Consider the following 18,198-nt stretch of genomic DNA (forward strand, 5'->3'; position numbering starts at 1 on the left):
CGTGAAAAGAATGACAAAGGATAAATTGCCAAATAAAATACTGGAATGGGTTCCACCTGATAGAAAAGGAATGAGACAACTGAAGATCACTCTGTTCAAGGGCAGGTTTTTCACTGCAAACCCAGCTTTCTCCAATCTTTCCTATTTTCTGCCTTCCTTTTTGTTTCCTCATATGATCCATATATCTTAATGTCGTCTATCATCTGATATCTTCTTCTGCATCAAACTCTTCTCCCGTTCACCATTCCTTCCAATGCATCTTTCAGTAGGCAGTTTCTTCTCAGCCAGTGACCCAACCAATTCCTTTTCTTCTTCCTGATCAGTTTCAGCTTCATTCTTTCTTCACCCACTCCTTCCAACACAGCTTCATTTCTTATCGTCTGTCCACTTCACACATTCCATTCTTCTCCATATCCACATTTCTTAATGTTGTATATCCTCTGGATTCGGAACATCTCAAAATCTGTGCTTCAGTGGCTGGTCATGATAACATCTTTGAAAAATATTGGAGTGCAAGAGGTCAAATGACTTCATTGTCAAATGCCTGGCATTAGAAAACAACAACAACATATCCTCTGATATTTTCATCTGCCCAAAACTCTTCTTCTGTACACCATTCCTTCCAGTGCGTCCTTCAGTAGGCAGTTTCTTCTCGGCCAGTGACCCAACCAGTTTCAGTTTCAGCATCATTCTTTCTTCATCCACTTTTTCCAATAAGCTTAATTTCTTACTCTGTCCGTCCACTTCACACGCTCAGTTCTTCTCTATAAACACATTTCAAATGCTTCTATTCGCTTCTCTTCACTTCTTCATAATGTCCATGTTTCCACCCCCATACAATGCCACGCTTCACACAAAGCACTTCACTAATCTCTTCCCTAGTTGTTTTTCCAGAGGTCCGCAGAAGATGCTCCATTTTTTATTGAAAGCTTCCCTTGCCATTGCTATCCTCGTTTTGACTTTCTGACAGCAGTTCATGTTACTGCTTATAGTACACCCCAAGTACTTGAAGCTGTTCTTTACTACCTCGTTCAGTACTGTATTCATATGGTTACCTTCTTTATTTTTCTTCCGACAACCATGGTCTTCGTCTTGTTTACATTTATCTTCATCCTATAAGGATCACATAGAAGGTGGAATTTTCAGCAGCATGTGGAAGAAAGTACTTGGGGATGAAGACTGGAATGATAGGAATGTCGGAGAAAAGTGACAGAACTCTAACTGGGCGCAGAAAGATGTTAACATCATAAAATCTGCTTAATAATAATGAATAATACAGGGTGTCTCCACCGAAATGTCCTATTTTTATCTAGCTACAAATACTAAAGAAATAAAAATAAGAGAATTTTATTCACAAACTTTAGTTTTATGAGGGATTAAGTCTGTAACAAAAAATCACAAACTGCCATGTGAGCCCCTTTGGTGGCACGATGGATGTCTAGTTTGCATTCGATTTCTGTCCAACATGCTCGGAGAGATGGTACCAATGGCTTTCACAATCCGGGCACAGAAGTTTTGAAGCTCCCGCACTTTAGTAGTGTACATCCTGTCCTTCACATAAAAAAAAGGTAAAGGTAAAGGTATCCCTGTAACATGCCATGAAGGCACTTGGGGGGCATGGAGGTAGAGCCCCATGCTTTCCATGACCTTGGTACTAGAATGAGGTGGTGTGGTCGGCACCACGCTCTGACCGCCCTTTACCCCCGGGAAAGACCCGGTACTCAATTTTATAGGAAGCTGAGTGAACCTCGGGGCCGTTCTGAAAGTTTTGCAACGAAAAAAAAAATCCTGTTACAACCTGGGATTGAACCCCAGACCTTTCAGTCCAGCTGCTCTACCAACTGAGCTACCCTGCCGCCCTCCTGTCCTTCACATACCAAAAAAAAAAAAAAAATCCATCAGCCTGATGTCAGGAGAACGTGGAGTCCAATTCAGGGGTCCATCTCGTCCTATCCAACACCTGGGAATGCGCTCCACACATCCAGCGACCAGTGGGGTGGAGCAAAATCATGTTGAAACTGTGTTGTTGTTTTCTAATGCCAGGCATTTGACAATAAAGTCATTTGACCTCTATCATGTTGAAACCATAACCTGGGGGAAGGCTTACATCTGCAGCATGTCCAGGTACGTCGTTCTTGTGACAGTCTTCTCTGATCATGTTCCTCCGTGTCTGGATTGTGGAAGTCATTGGTACCATCCCTAGATATCCTTTGTGTCAACGCAGGGGCTAACGTGGCAGTGTGTCTTTTTTTGTTACAAACTTAATACCTCACACGACTTATATTTGTGAATAAAATTCCTTTATCTTCATTTCTTTGGTATTGAGAGCAAAATGAAAATAGAGAATTTTGGTGTAGACACCCTGTATATACCGTATCTTTTATATTTGTGCTTCTCTTCATAGTATTTGTATTTACTGAAAATTTATTATTATTATTACTATTATTATTATTATTATTATTATTATTATTATTATTATTATTATTATTACCGGTTGTTCTGTATGGTTGTGAAACTTGGACTCTCATTTTGAGAGAGGAACAGAGATTAAGGGTGTTTGAGAATAAGGTTCTTAGGAAAATATTTGGGGCTAAGAGGGATGAAGTTACAGGAGAATGGAGAAAGTTACACAACGCAGAGCTGCACGCATTGTATACTTCACCTGACATAATTAGGAACATAAAATCCAGACGTTTGAGATGGGCAGGACATGTAGCACGTATGGACGAATCCAGAAATGCATATAGAGTGTTAGTTGGGAGGCCGGAGGGAAAAAGACCTTTGGGGAGGCCGAGACGTAGATGGGAAGATAATATTAAAATGGATTTGAGGGAGGTAGGATATGATGGTAGAGACTGGATTAATCTGGCTCAGGATAGGGACCAATGGCGGGCTTATGTGAGGGCGGCAATGAACCTACGGGTTCCTTAAAAGCCAGTAAGTAAGTATTATTATTATTATTATTATTATTATTATTATTATTATTATTATTATTATTATTATTGTATCTCCAATGGGGGGTAGCCCTATTTTACATATGTATGCTAGGGCTATAGTTTTACACAAAAAAGAATAAGCATAAAGACAATTGGAAAAGAATGACAATGTGTTCTGTCAATTCTTGGAAAAATAGTACTCCCTGGGATCTTAAAGGCTCATACACGTAGTTCTACGTATAGATTTGCAGCATAGTAAAGCTATGCACCTGTCGACAGGTTGTTGCGATGCTACCAATTTCTGAATTTCTGATCTTGAAGTATTAGTATAGGGTTATTCAAACATCAAAAAAGATTATTTATTATATTTACACAGAAACTCCTGTTTCAATTGTTTCATTACTGGTGTTTTGGCAAATGACATACTGTAAATAGGCAGCAAATCATATTCTTTAGTAAGTTGTGTGTTTCTATGGACATTAATACCAGAAAATGATGATTTTGCTTTTGCCTCTACAAATGCGAAATGGCTTTATTCAGTGTTACTATGAATATAACAGAGATTATGAAAATCTGGCTTTCAGGTAGTAGCTCCCTGTAAAGCAGGTTTGAATTATATCAAGGAAATTGTGACGGTGTCGTGTATAGTTCCTGGGGTAGCTTAGTCTGTAGAGCATTCATGCGCTAAGCGAGGGGTCCCGGGATTGATACCCGGTCCTGGAACAATTTTTCCTTGAAATTATTCAAACCTGCTTTACAGGGAGCTACTACCTGAAAGCCAGATTTTCATAATACATTCGTTACTGGAGGTATGTTAACAGAAAGCCACAATTTAAGTCGGACAGAATTTGTGTGCACTCAAAGTTGGGTTCTGGCATCTTGTCAGCCCATTTGAGTTGTGTGGTTATAAAGGAAAAATTGTGATGGTGTCGTGTATAGTTTCTGGGGTAGCTTAGTCTGTAGAGCATTTGTGCGCTAAGTGAAGGGTCCCGGGATCGATACCCTGCCCCAGAACAATTTTTCCTTGAAATTATTCATAACAGAGATTGTTCCAGCACAGCGAGAATATTCATAACTCTGGATTGAGGTATGGACCACGCAATTAGTCATCCCTGTAGAAGCTTGCAATAAAAAGAATCTACAGGATATTCTCCTGAATGCTGTTCATTTCTTAGAAAGGAGGTACCTACTAATAGACATATGGGACGATATCTGAACTTTTGAAAATGCTCTATACTTGACTAAACTTAACTCTTTATGAACAAAACTGAATTATTTTACTTTTAACAATATTACAGGAATTACAAATCTTTCTTGCATTTTGAATAACCATACATTTTAACTAAGCTGTTTTGAGAGCAATATTTTAAATACAAACAGAAGAACAGTCTTCAATATCAAATTTACTTACCTCCTGTGTACGCTTCTTTTGGAAATAATTCAAGCATAATATGCGGCACTTCAATGTCCATTTTTTCTGAATCCAGCTGAAAACAAAAAGGATCATGTGCTAATTGTGTTGAGATATGAGATAAAGGAAATCCTGAAAGACTGAATTCTAATTTTACAGCTACAAGGAAGTGTTCGGCGAATTGATATCATTGCCATTAAGAACAATTCGGCATACATTCTCGATCCCACCATCAGATTTGAGACACATGCAGATCAACCGCATGAGGTGGACAGTGAAAAGAAACTGATCTATGAACCAACAATCCCGTTCTATAAAGATAAATATAGCCTGTCCCACATTGATGTAATAGGTCTGATGGTGGGAGCACGAGGTACCATACCCTCCTTCTTTGCCAACAAATGTAAAAACCTGGGGCTAACACACAGCATTGTGAAGGAAATAGCCAATAGGACCCTCAAAGGATCGGTTCAGATATTGAGAAATCACTTGTATGGGAGTGATAATGGAAATTTCAAGTTATCTTAACCGATGGCTGTTGATTGGTTTAGATATCAATGCCAATCAATCCGTACTATTATTTTTCTCGCGGTATATGGCATTCAAATCATTCTAACCTATCTGATGATATTTTTTTTCTCTTTCTTAACTGTAAATGGGCACAAACGCTACTTAGGTGTAAATTTGTCTGACATTTTGTATATTCGATTCCCTAACCGTTTCAAATGTGTATATCATTTTACCTTTTAGGTGTGTTTCCAAATTATATGTAATACGCCTTGTCAAATCTGGCAACCTTTTCATAAGGGAAGCTAAATTTATTATTATTATTATTATTATTATTATTATTATTATTATTATTATCCAAAGATATTGTTGTCAATTTTTAAAGTTGTTCAAACAGATGTAATTTGGTATACTTTGGTAGTTTAAATTGTTTCAAATATTATAAGGTTGTTTAACTAAAAGTTATAAAGTTTAAAGGGTATTTGTTGGTTTAAGGATGTGACTGCTTTAAGACCAAGTCAGATCTCTCCACCAAACACACACATTATGACTGGTCATAAAGCTGGTAAGTCGTACATGCTGTGTTATACTACTGGGTTCAAAAAGTTCCCGGAATTTTACTACCATTTTTCGTATTAATATATAACAAGGGATATTATACATTTGTTTTGTTGGTAACATTCATGATGTCATTTCCTTAAAGTTTGTTGATAATGGCGATTGTTGGTTTTGAGTTGTAGGCAATTATTTATCATAGTGTTTTGTTTGTTCGTCGCATTTTGTAATTATGTCCACAGAGCAACGTACAAACATCAAATTCCGTGTTTTGTTACACAAAACTCCTGCAGGGACATTAAGATTGTTGGAAGAAGCATATGGCGAAGCAGCAATGAAAAAAACTCAAGTGTACGCCTGGTATAAACGCTTTTCTGGTGGCCGCGATAGCATCAAAGATGACGTACACAGCGGCCGACCAACAACTGCAACAAATGAAGCAATCGCTCAGCGTGTGCGTAATGTTGTAAGGGACGACCGACGTAAAACCATAAAAGAGATAGCAGCAGAGGTCGGAATATCAGTCGGAAGTGTACACAATGTTCTTCACAAGCATCTCAACATGCATTACGTGTCTCAGAAGTTAGTTCCGAAAATGTTGTCGGCAGAACAGAAAGAAACAAGAATGACTCTTGCTGGGGACATGATCAGTATGGCTGATGAAGATGGTGATTTCTTAAACAAAATTATTGCTGGTGATGAAACTTGGTGCTACTTGTACGACCCAGTCCCTAAACGACAGTCATTTGAGTGGAAATCGAAAACACCTCCTCGGAAGCAAAAATTTCCTAGGGATACTTCCAAAGGCAAAGTTATGTTGGAAGTTTTCTTCGATTCTCAGGGTCTCATCCACCATGAGTTCATTCCAGAAGTTCGTACTGTAACGAAAGAATTGTACGTAGAAATCCTCCGTCGCCTCCGGGACGCAGTGAGAAGGAAACGTCCAGAAAAGTGGGTAGAAAACAACTGGTTCCTTATGCATGACAATGCACCTGCTCATCGCGCAATTATTGTAAAGAATTTTCTTGCCAGGCACAACATAACTGCTTTGGATCACCCACCATACTCTCCTGATCTCTCACCAGCTGATTACTTTCTGTTTCCCCGTCTGAAAGGACGGAGATTCAATGCTGAAGAGGTTATCGCAAACGCGACGAGAGCACTAAGACGGGTTTCACAAAATGGCTTCCAGGCCTGCTTCCAGGAACTCTACACGCGTTGGCAAAAGTGTGTTGTTGCGGAAGGCAACTATTTTGAAGGGAATGCTGTAGAATAGTGTTTAAGGTACGTTGTTTCTATGATACTAGCAAATTCCGGGAACTTTTTGAACCTAGTATGTATAAAAGACTCAACAATAAAGTACCGTAGTGTTTTCTTTCTCTTTAAAAAACTTATGGAGTGCTTGACTATAGTCCTCTTTTGTTCTTAGATTTAATTTTCTGATTTAGAACAACATACTGAGATCTACTGGAATGTAAGATCATCGAATTTATGCGTGGATTGTCATTATCAGCCAGAGAACAATGTTACTAAATATTGCAACTACATATTTGAAAAATTTCTTACTCATTGATTAACACAGTGGTTTCTGAAAACATACACATTATGTATATACATAACTCACCCTGATTTTGGTGAAATCAAAGAGAGCTTGAATGGCCACAAATCCAGAATAATAGTATTGGTTAACAGGACAGCTCTCACCAGTTTCTATAGGAAATACACCACTCCAGTGGCCTTCACTCTCTCGACATGAAGCTGGTGAAGAGTAGAGTTCTGTTGTTGAAGGTGTCACCACAAAAGAAGGGTTGGTCCTGATTTCGTACCTGAAAACATAAAACATTAGTTAGTAATTTATTACTACGGGATAGTTGGAATACTCAAATCACACACACATGTAAAATAATTTTTATGAAAATTCACGCACTAAAAAGAATTCGAAATTTCCTTCCATTGCTTCTCAAGAAGAATTTAGTGCAGTCGCTCTTGATGCCTCATTTTGATTACTGTGACACTCTCTACACTGACCTTAACATGAGACTGACAGACAGACTACAGCGTGTTCATAATGCATGTGTTCGATTTATTTGCAACGTCTGTAGATCTGACCGTATCACACCTTCACTAAATATGCTGTCCTGGGTCCGTCTCAAAGAGCGAAGAATTATTCACTCTCTCACTTTACTCTTCAATATTCTTCAAACCTCTACCCCCAGCTACTTAGCTTCTCGTTTTCAACATTTGTCCTCATATCACGAAATAGATACTCGCTCACAACACCATATCACACTCTCCATTCCTAAACACAGAACATCCTTCTACTCTTCATCTTTCACGGTCTCTGCACCTCATCTCTGGAACTCTCTACCACAACATGTCAGAGACTGTCGGACTTTGTCTAGTTTCAAAAACAAATTAAAATTGCACTTTTTCAATTCAGATTCCTTTCAGTTATAAGCCCTTTTCTCTGCGATAGTTTTGTAAAAATATAGGCTATATATTTCTTTCCTTCCTTTCCCCTTTTTGTTCTCTTTATCAGCCGATGAATTTATTAGCATAGCCTTTTTGTTGTGAATTTTATTTAATATTCGTATTTCTTTTCTTTTTTATTATTATTTTATTACATTCCATTTTGTTATATTCTTCCTTACGTTTTCCATATTAACCATTTGTACTAAATGAGTTGCTTTTATTATATTCCAATGTATTTTACTTTCTTTTTTCTATTACGGTATTATTTTCATGTTGTTTAGTGTCGATTTTATTATGCTATTATTATTATTATTATTATTTATTTATTTATTTTTTTTTGTAATTTGTTAGTATTCTTTTCTTTAACTCTTTGTTAAATTTTAACTGCTTGTATACTTTGTGACCTGGTAGAGTGTAAGAGAAGGCCCTATGGCCTTAACTCTGCCAGTATAAATAAAGAATTATTATTATTATTATTATTATTATTATTATTATTATTATAATCCAGACGTTTGAGATGGGCAAGGCATGTAGCACGTATGGGCGAATCCAGAAATGCATATAGAGTGTTAGTTGGGAGACCGGAGGGAAAAAGACCTTTAGGGAGGCCGAGACGTAGATGGTAGGATAATATTAAAATGGATTTGAGGGAGGTGGGGTATGATGATAGAGACTGGATTAATCTTGCACAGGATAGGGACCGCTGGCGGGCTTATGTGAGGGCGGCAATGAACCTTCGGGTTCCTTAAAAGCCATTTGTAAGTAAGTATTATTATTATTATTAGTGTCTACAAATAAACTACCGGTAACGTAATTTACTGAAGACTACCTACATTAACACAATAAATCGTCATTGCGCCTCTGAAATCCACTGTATTTTTAAAAAGCTTTTGCAGGAAAAAGAAAAAGTATTGTCTCTTTTAATTTCCTTTATATTCCAAATTAGCCTACTTTCCATATCATTTCATCATTTATCATGTAATGCTTGAAATTATACCGAAAGTAGTTTTGAAAACCATGAGACTTGAAAGTGACAATGTTTTTTCCTTTTTTCCTGAAAAATCTTTTTAAAAACACATAGTAGATTTTGGACGGAACTGATTGACTGAATGTTTGATTAGTTGATTTACTGATTGATTAATTAACTGTCTAGGCATAAATGTGTTTATCACTCGTACAGAAAATCCTTCATTGTAAAATCTCTATTTAAATCACAAACCATGAAACCTAACAAAACAAAGCTTCAAAGTAATATGAAGTATTTACAATAGGTCAAACTTGTTTAATATTCTATGAAACAGAATAATGAATTTTAAAATGGAAGAACTTCCAAACAAAAATTAGTTCAGTGTTTATGAGAAAATGAAAAGTATAAAATATAGGCAAACATGACATTTTACAAAAGAACGGGCACAATATTTAAAACAAATTAAGAAAAACCAAGCACCAAAACCAAATTTAGAAGCAGACGAAATCTACACACGGAGAGAATGAACAACAATTAAGAATCGGAAGTTCATGATATAAAAATCACAGAAAAATGACCTATAAAATGACCTCAAGGTTCTAAAAATATGACAAAGTAGTAGTATTAGTAGTATTTATTTATTTAACCTGGTAGAGATCAGGCCGTCAGGCATTCTCTGCCCCTCTACCAGGAGATTACAACTATAATATGAAGAATAAAATTACAATTAGTATTAAATTTACAATTACAATTACAATAGAAATCGAAGTACGAAAAGATTACCTGACTAATTAAAGCTAGATAATTTATCATAGAAAAACAAAGAATATTTTATATTTACTAAATTACAAATTAAACCTAGAATAACAAAATTGTATAGTGATGGAATTACTGGATATTGAAATATTTTGTGATAGATTAAGGAAACTATTTACAAGAAATCAATTACTGACCAAGTGCCTAGTTAGTTTGCGTTTGAATTCAATTTCATTTCGACAGTCCCCGATGCTAGCAGGTAGCGAATTCCAGAGTCTTGGCAGGGCTATTGTGAAAGAGGATGAGTATGAGGAGGTGCGATGGGATGGTATTGTTAGTATTGTTTCATGACGAGAGCGTGTGTTCAGATTGTGGTGGGAAGAAAGGTAAGTGAAGCGAGACGACAGGTACGAAGGAATAGAAGAGTTCAAGATTTCGAAGAGAAAGAGAAGTGAATGTAAATTTCTTTTCTTATCTAGTTTAAGACAACCTATTGCTTCCAGGGATGGGGTAATGTGATCATATTTACGAACATTGCTTACAAAACGTACAGTACACACAAATTACGAGCACGTTGAAGTTTCGTTTTGTTGTCATTGGAGAGGTCAGTCAGTAAAGTAAAAAAAAAAAGACCACGATAATAAATAATAATTTATTTATTTTATTTATTTATTTATTTAGAATATTAACGTGACAAAAACAACAGCACAAGGCCAATTACAGTTTTGCACGATAAAAAACAGAACAAAACAACAAATGATGATGAGAATGAATGATAGAAAATGGCAATGAGATGAAATACAAACAATATAATGGTCTACATAAATCAATGATCAAATAATAATTATAAAATTATAAAATTAGTACAATGAGATAATTGAAATAATGGAATGGTCTACATTAAACAATTGACCAAATGCAAGAAATAAAATGGACAAATAATTATTAAAATAAGATCAGTGAGTTAAAACTCAGATATACTACACATTAAATGGATCCAAGTTGAATCCATGCAAATTAGCATATTTAATGCATCTGCAGACCGGAGAGAGAGATTTAGAGTTCCTATTATAAAACAATTTATGAAATCTTAAACCTTTAGCAGGAATACGAAGACTGATATTGCTTATGAAAGATTCACAATCAATATCACCCTTAATGACTTTACAAAAAAATAAATAATCAAGATCCTGACGTCTGGTAAACAAACTACCGCAATTGAAATATTTGCAATTAATCTCATAGTTATAATCGGAATTTCGTAAAAATCTATAAGAACACAAGGAAATAAATTTTCTTTGAATATTCTCTAATTTATCCGAGTCAGTGGAAGTAATGGAGTTCCATACAACAGATGCATATTCAAGCTTGGATCTAACCAATGTATAGTATAAAATTAATAAACACATAGGAGTAGAAAAAGAATAAGTTATAGATCTAATTAGACCAAGCATTCTTAATGAATGGGTATAAATATATTGCACATGATCATGAAAATATAATTTTGAATCAAGTAAGACACCAAGATCTCTAATACAATCTTTCTTAGTAATTACGATATTACTAAGAGAATAATTAAATTTTTGGGAAGTAGTTTTCCGTGAGAAGGAAATAACAAAAGTTTTGGATTGATTAATTTTCATTCCATTTTCAACAGACCATTGTAAAATTGAATTAATGTCATTTTGAAGAATTTGACAATCAGCCGAACTATTAATTTTACGAATAATAATAATAATAATAATAATAATAATAATAATAATAATAATAATAATAATAATAATAATAATAATAATATATTATTATTATTTATTCTATCATTATTATTATTATTATTATTATTATTTATTTATTCTATTATTATTATTATTATTATTTATTTATTCTATCATTATCATTATTATTATTATTATTATTATTATTATTATTATTTATTTATTCTATTATTATTATTATTATTTATTTATTCTATCATTATTATTATTATTATTATTATTATTATTATTATTATTTATTCTATTATTATTATTATTATTTATTTATTCTATCATTATTATTATTATTATTATTATTATTATTATTATTATTATTATTATTATTATTATTTATTTATTCTATTATTATTATTATTATTTATTTATTCTATCATTATTATTATTATTATTATTATTTATTTATTCTATTATTATTATTATTATTTATTTATTCTATCATTATTATTATTATTATTATTATTATTTATTCTATTATTATTATTATTATTTATTTATTCTATCATTATTATTATTATTATTATTATTATTATTATTTATTTATTTATTCTATCATTATTATTATTATTATTATTATTATTATTTATTTATTCTATTATTATTATTATTATTATTTATTTATTCTATCATTATTATTATTATTATTATTATTATTATTATTATTATTATTATTATTATTTATTTATTCTATTATTATTATTATTATTATTTATTTATTCTATCATTATTATTATTATTATTATTATTATTATTTATTTATTCTATTATTATTATTATTATTTATTTATTCTATCATTATTATTATTATTATTATTATTATTATTATTTATTTATTCTATCATTATTATTATTATTATTATTATTATTATTATTATTATTATTTATTTATTCTATTATTATTATTATTATTTATTTATTCTATCATTATTATTATTATTATTATTATTATTATTATTATTATTTATTCTATTATTATTATTATTATTTATTTATTCTATCATTATTATTATTATTATTATTATTATTTATTTATTCTATTATTATTATTATTATTTATTTATTCTATCATTATTATTATTATTATTATTATTATTATTATTATTTATTTATTCTATTATTATTATTATTATTATTTATTTATTCTATCATTATTATTATTATTATTATTATTATTATTATTATTTATTTATTCTATTATTATTATTATTATTATTTATTTATTCTATCATTATTATTATTATTATTATTATTATTATTATTTATTTATTCTATTATTATTATTATTATTTATTTATTCTATCATTATTATTATTATTATTATTATTATTATTATTATTATTATTATTTATTTATTCTATTATTATTATTATTATTTATTTATTCTATCATTATTATTATTATTATTATTATTATTATTATTTATTTATTCTATCATTATTATTATTATTATTATTATTATTATTTATTTATTCTATTATTATTATTATTATTTATTTATTCTATCATTATTATTATCATTATTATTATTATTTATTTATTCTATCATTATTATTATTATTATTATTATTATTATTATTATTATTATTACTGAATTTCTCTGAATCCCACCAATGCACATTTAAATATATTAGGAGCAACTGAAATTCCCAGACATACTTCTTAGTCAGCATTACAGTAAAGAGTCGTCCATCACCATTTGTAGGGTCTCGGGTTTGAAGGCTCCATGATTACTTTACTTTCGGCATTTTTACGTGTTCACTTGTTTGTTGTTTAGTCAACTGTCCGAAGACAGATCTGGCCCCACAAGTGACACCACCAAGGCATCACTCACGAGGCAACTAGGCCAGGAGATAATGGGGTAGGGTGGCCAGTTCCTTTTGCCCTCCATGTCAGATAAAATATGCTGACTGCAGGCAGCCACTGTGGCTGCAGTATTTATTTTGTTGAGTTGAACTGGGGAAAGCATGTTAACACACGTGACCAGGAGTCAAGGCTGATGCAACCACACGGAAAATTCCTGTACGACACTATCGAATTGCGTAAGCAATCTGCAGTAGGCTATCGAATATAGACTATGACTACTTACTTACATATTTACAAATGGCTTTTAAGGAACCCGGAGGTTCATTGCAGCCCTCACATAAGCATCCCATCAGTCCTTCTCCTGTGCAAGATTAATCCAGTCTCTATCATCATATCCCACCTCCCTCAAATCTATTTTAATATTATCCTCCCATCTACGTCTCGACCTTCCCAAAGGTCTTTTTCCCTCCGGCCTCCCAACTAACACTCTATATGCATTTCTGGATTCGCCCATACGTGCTACATCTGTACCCATCGTAAAAAAAAAGTCCGTTCAAAAACGGAAAAGAGCAAAAATGCAATAAAAGTAGAACATTTTCTAAAAAAATTCCAATAGATAATAATAAAATACCAGGAGGAAAGGAACTGGCCACTCTTCTCCATTCACTTCTGACCTGGTTGCCTAATGAATGGTATCTTGTTGGCGTCATTTTGAGGTACCGTAAATTGGGGTAAAGAGGATCACATGTGGTAAAGTGGATCATATGTGTATTGCCTAGATAAGGCAGCGCCACATGGATCATACATGAAAAGAAAACCTTTCTTCTATAAGTGCCACTAAAAATAGTTTTCTTTGCATGTGTGATCCATGTGGCGCTGACTTATCTAACAATACACACATGATCCACTTTACCACATGTGATCCTCTTTACCCCAGTTTACGGTACAGACCTGTCTTCGGACAGTTGACTAAACAACAATAAGATACCAAAAAATGCAAAATAAAAGTAGGCTATATTGGTACCTGTTGAAGTGAAATGGGTTTATATTGCATTACTGCATTGTGTGTGATGACTCAGAAAAAAGATATTTCAACAACTTCCGAGCCCTAATGATGATTATGAGGAGGAAGAAGAAATATATGGTGACATTCATTATATATGATTACATTGTCACATCTATTTTATTTTATTTTGCTTTTTTTCACAGCATATTAAAGTATGGAATCCTGGTGTGGGGAACAGCAATAAACTTATTGAAGTCCTACTGATTCAGAAGAAAGCAATAAGAATTATCACAAAAGTACCAAGCAAAGCACATTGTAAACCACAGGAGTCCATCTTAACAGTATGTTAATGAATATATTCTGGAACTCCTTCTTTACATCAAGAAAAATCTTTATGGCTTCACCAGTAGGATGGATAAACATGAGTATAATACTCGGAATAAAAAAAAACTGGACATACCATTTTGCAGACTATCCAAAGTTAAAAGTAGTCTTAACATGTTGGGCTGAGAGAGGGAGAAAAACTCATCCGGCCTTAATTAAGGATGACCACGAGGATCCGGAAATGAATAGCAAACAAATACAATTAATTAAATATGAATAGTGTTATAAAAATAAGTGTAATAATTAAGCACCATTGATTATCAATTGTAAAATAAAATCTTAGAAGAGGACTAAATTATACTGATAAAAAAAAAGATTTTATTTAAAATTAGCATATCCTTAATTAAGGCCTTCTGAGTGGTATAAATGAAATTGTATAATCTGCAGGGAATCTTTGAGAATTTGCGAGATGATTTTTTGAATTTCAAAAGATGATATTGATAATTGTTTTAAAAAATTATATGTAAATTTTGGTAAAGAACTCCGAGCACCAAAAAATAAACCTGTCACTGACCAATCGAAGAGAAGGATGTTATACTTGGCACTAAGGTAGGGAATACAAGGTTCATAAATGGCCCTCTTTTCCTGATCAACCTGATGAGCTTGGTTTAGATCTCTCTCCATGCGTATAGTTGGATCTATGATAATAGCCTTTTGTTGTTGCCTGTTTATTGCTATTATATCCGCTCTTCTGCGAGAGTCGTCTTCAGAAATGCAGTGGACCTCTTCATGAACTTCCCAACCCTTGTTCCGAAGAAGACAGGCGATAGCTCCACGGACTCTATGATGCCTGTTGTTACGCAATAACTCTCCTTTCCGACAAAAGCCCAACACGTGGCCAAGAGTTTCTGTCTCGTTGCAGCCTGGTTGACGGCAACGGGTCGTGCTGAAAGCTCTGCCAGGAACGGAGCGCACTGCAGTAAGGTTGCAGGACATCTTGAGTGCATTAATATATTCTGAAGACGACAAATTCCTTTTGGTGCTGACCCATGAATTGGCTCTTGGATATTCTTCATAGATGACTACACCTTTCCCCAACTGACACCAGGATTCAAACGATCTCTTTCGCAATTCATCACGTTGATGTATTCCAGTTGTTCGAGGTGTTATGTTGGCTTCAGGAATTTTCAGGCGCTTGAGAGCAGTTTTCTTCTCCTCTTCAAGATTCCTGACAAGAAGGAGATGATCATCACTGACTTGTGAGAGTCGTTTACAGATGTTAAAATGCTGAATATTAGCTTCCCATTCAGCCTTAATAAGCCCTGTGCCACGTACTTTTTTAGAAGAATATAGCATGTCATTAGGTGTATCATCTGGAAGAGATATCATTTCTTTGACAGCACTTCTAATTACTTTATCCAGATCTTTAAGGAAGATGTCAGGGAGCTGATCAAGTGAAGCACATTGCAAAGGATAGATGAGCCCAGGCCATATATATTCATTCACAATCTTCAATTTCTGATCAGGCTTCAGTAATGGAGTTTGTGTAAGATTGTTAAGATCACGTGTTAAATTTGTTATAATTTTCTTTTTATCTAAGAATATTTTGTCGCGAAAATCAACTCCCAGATATCGAATTGTTTCAGATTTATCATCAGTACTATGTATGGCTGATCCATGAAGTGAAATGAGAGCTCCTTTAGTTAAAACACCTCTTTCGAGAATTATACACTTGCTTTTAATAGTGTTAATTTCAAGACCTAGTTCATCTAATTTACTTTCAGCCATATCAATGAGAGCTGTTGCTGACTTTTCATCTTTTCCAACGAGAGCCAAATCATCAGCAAATGCAAAAGCACTTAGGTTTTGAAGATGATTGGAAAGTGTAAAACCATATTGGTTGCTAATTTCATGATCTGTTAAATTTTCAAGAACGCAATTCAGTGCCATATTGAAAAGTATTGGAGACAATGGAGATCCTTGAGCAACGCCTCGTTTTACGCTTATTGGCTTGGTTTTTGTATGGTTAGTTTCTATTTGAATTGTATTATTAGTTAATAAGGAACCAATAAGTCTGAACAAGTTCTGCGGAATGCCAGATGATTTAAGGGCTCGAAGAATATGTTCATGGCCAACAGAATCAAAGGCTTTAGACACGTCCAAGAACACGACACAACAGTCTTTCTTATTAAGCTTAGATGATTGAAGACAGCCATTTATTAAAGATGCATTGATATGAGTTCCAGGTATATTAATAAAACCTCTCTGATGAGCATTTAATACAATATAAGACCGAAGCTTAATGTCAAGGGCTCTTTCAATGACTCTTCGAATGACGGAGTGAATAGTAATTGGCCTCCAATGTTTAATTCGTTCACGTCGTCTCCTTTATGGATTAAAATTGTACGTGCTAATTTCATGAATTTTGGAACATGATTAAAATGAAGCATAACGTTTGCAAGCAGTGTAAGAAATTTGGTAGCTTTGAGATGCCTTAAAACGCGTACTGTTATTCTGTCTGGTCCAGGGGAAGTATCAACTTTAATACCAAATAACGCTTTATGAATATCACTCTCAGTAATCACTATATCTTCAGGAAATTGTATGGAATCTTCATCCTCATCAGAAAGAGAGGAGCTATTATTTGTAGTACTAAAAACATGTTCAAAATGTTCGGTTATCAGACGTGTCGAGATTTTACACGTAGCTTTGTGATTTAAATTATGTAAAACTTTTCTTGCTACTTTACGTCTTTGATTGTAAAATTGATACTGGGTTAGTTCATACTCATATTTTTGCCTATTTTTCATTTACTGTCTCTTAGATTTCTTTTGTGGATTGGATGTTGTTTGATAATTACATTTACTGTTAATTTTACTTACTTTACGAGCTTGATAATGCTTCACGTCTGGGTGTTGCGGTCCTGGCAATTCAGTCATTTGCTGTGTGAAAAAATGCCTAACATCTTCCATTAGAGCTTCAAAATTTCACTCGTTCCTACAGACTGGATGTGGTATAGCTTTTCTTCCCACTCTTTCATTGGATGAAAACTTATATGCTCACTTTGTGTATTTTCTGGATAAGATATTACATCTTCACTCTGTTGGAAAACTTGAACAGGATCCTGATTGTTAACTACTACAGAATTTCGATTTGTTGTTTCGAGGGGTTTTTGCAAACTCTGTTGATATGTAGCTGAGGTGTCAGTAATGTGTTTGTTAGGTAAAATATTGCTTGCGTTATTAAAATCTGATAAATGAGAAAATGTTGTAGCATACCTATGTGCCAGTTTTTTTCTTCTCTCTTCTGGATGGGCTTTACCCATATGTATATTTATTCCTGCATTGGATTTACATAATTTTCTGCAAATTAGGCAACGTGCTGCTTCTTCATTTGTGCTATCTTGTGACATTTTATAAGATAATTGTATATCAAACAAAATATTCGTATTTCACTATTGTGACTGACGCATTTCAACATTTAAATTTATAAAAGACATAGTTCGGTAATAATATGCACCAAAAAAAAAAGTATAGACTATAAATTGTTTGTTCAGAAGCAAAAGCTTCGTAAGTTATTTATAATTATGTCCTTAGCAACCATGTATCAAATCCACAAAATATATATAAAAGTAAATTTCTTCTGAAGGAATGAAAAATAACTGTCACTAACATTCACCTATATAAATA

The 18,198-nt window shown here is 33.2% G+C and overlaps 1 protein-coding gene across 2 annotated transcripts in view; it reads right to left on the minus strand.

The window, feature by feature from the left end:
• LOC138711713 (cholesterol transporter ABCA5-like) overlaps window positions 1-18,198 on the minus strand; it is a 314,480-nt gene that overhangs the window by 106,080 nt on the left and 190,202 nt on the right. For both annotated transcript variants that reach the window (XM_069842866.1, XM_069842865.1), the window contains exons 5-6: window positions 7,034-7,235; window positions 4,348-4,423 (exon numbers count right to left, since the gene is read on the minus strand). In XM_069842866.1, the coding sequence (XP_069698967.1) occupies window positions 4,348-4,423; window positions 7,034-7,235 (278 nt within the window). The remainder of the gene's footprint in view (window positions 1-4,347; window positions 4,424-7,033; window positions 7,236-18,198) is intronic.

Source organism: Periplaneta americana, chromosome 13, assembly GCF_040183065.1.
Source record: "Periplaneta americana isolate PAMFEO1 chromosome 13, P.americana_PAMFEO1_priV1, whole genome shotgun sequence".
In the NCBI taxonomy this organism is placed as follows: domain Eukaryota; kingdom Metazoa; phylum Arthropoda; class Insecta; order Blattodea; family Blattidae; genus Periplaneta; species Periplaneta americana.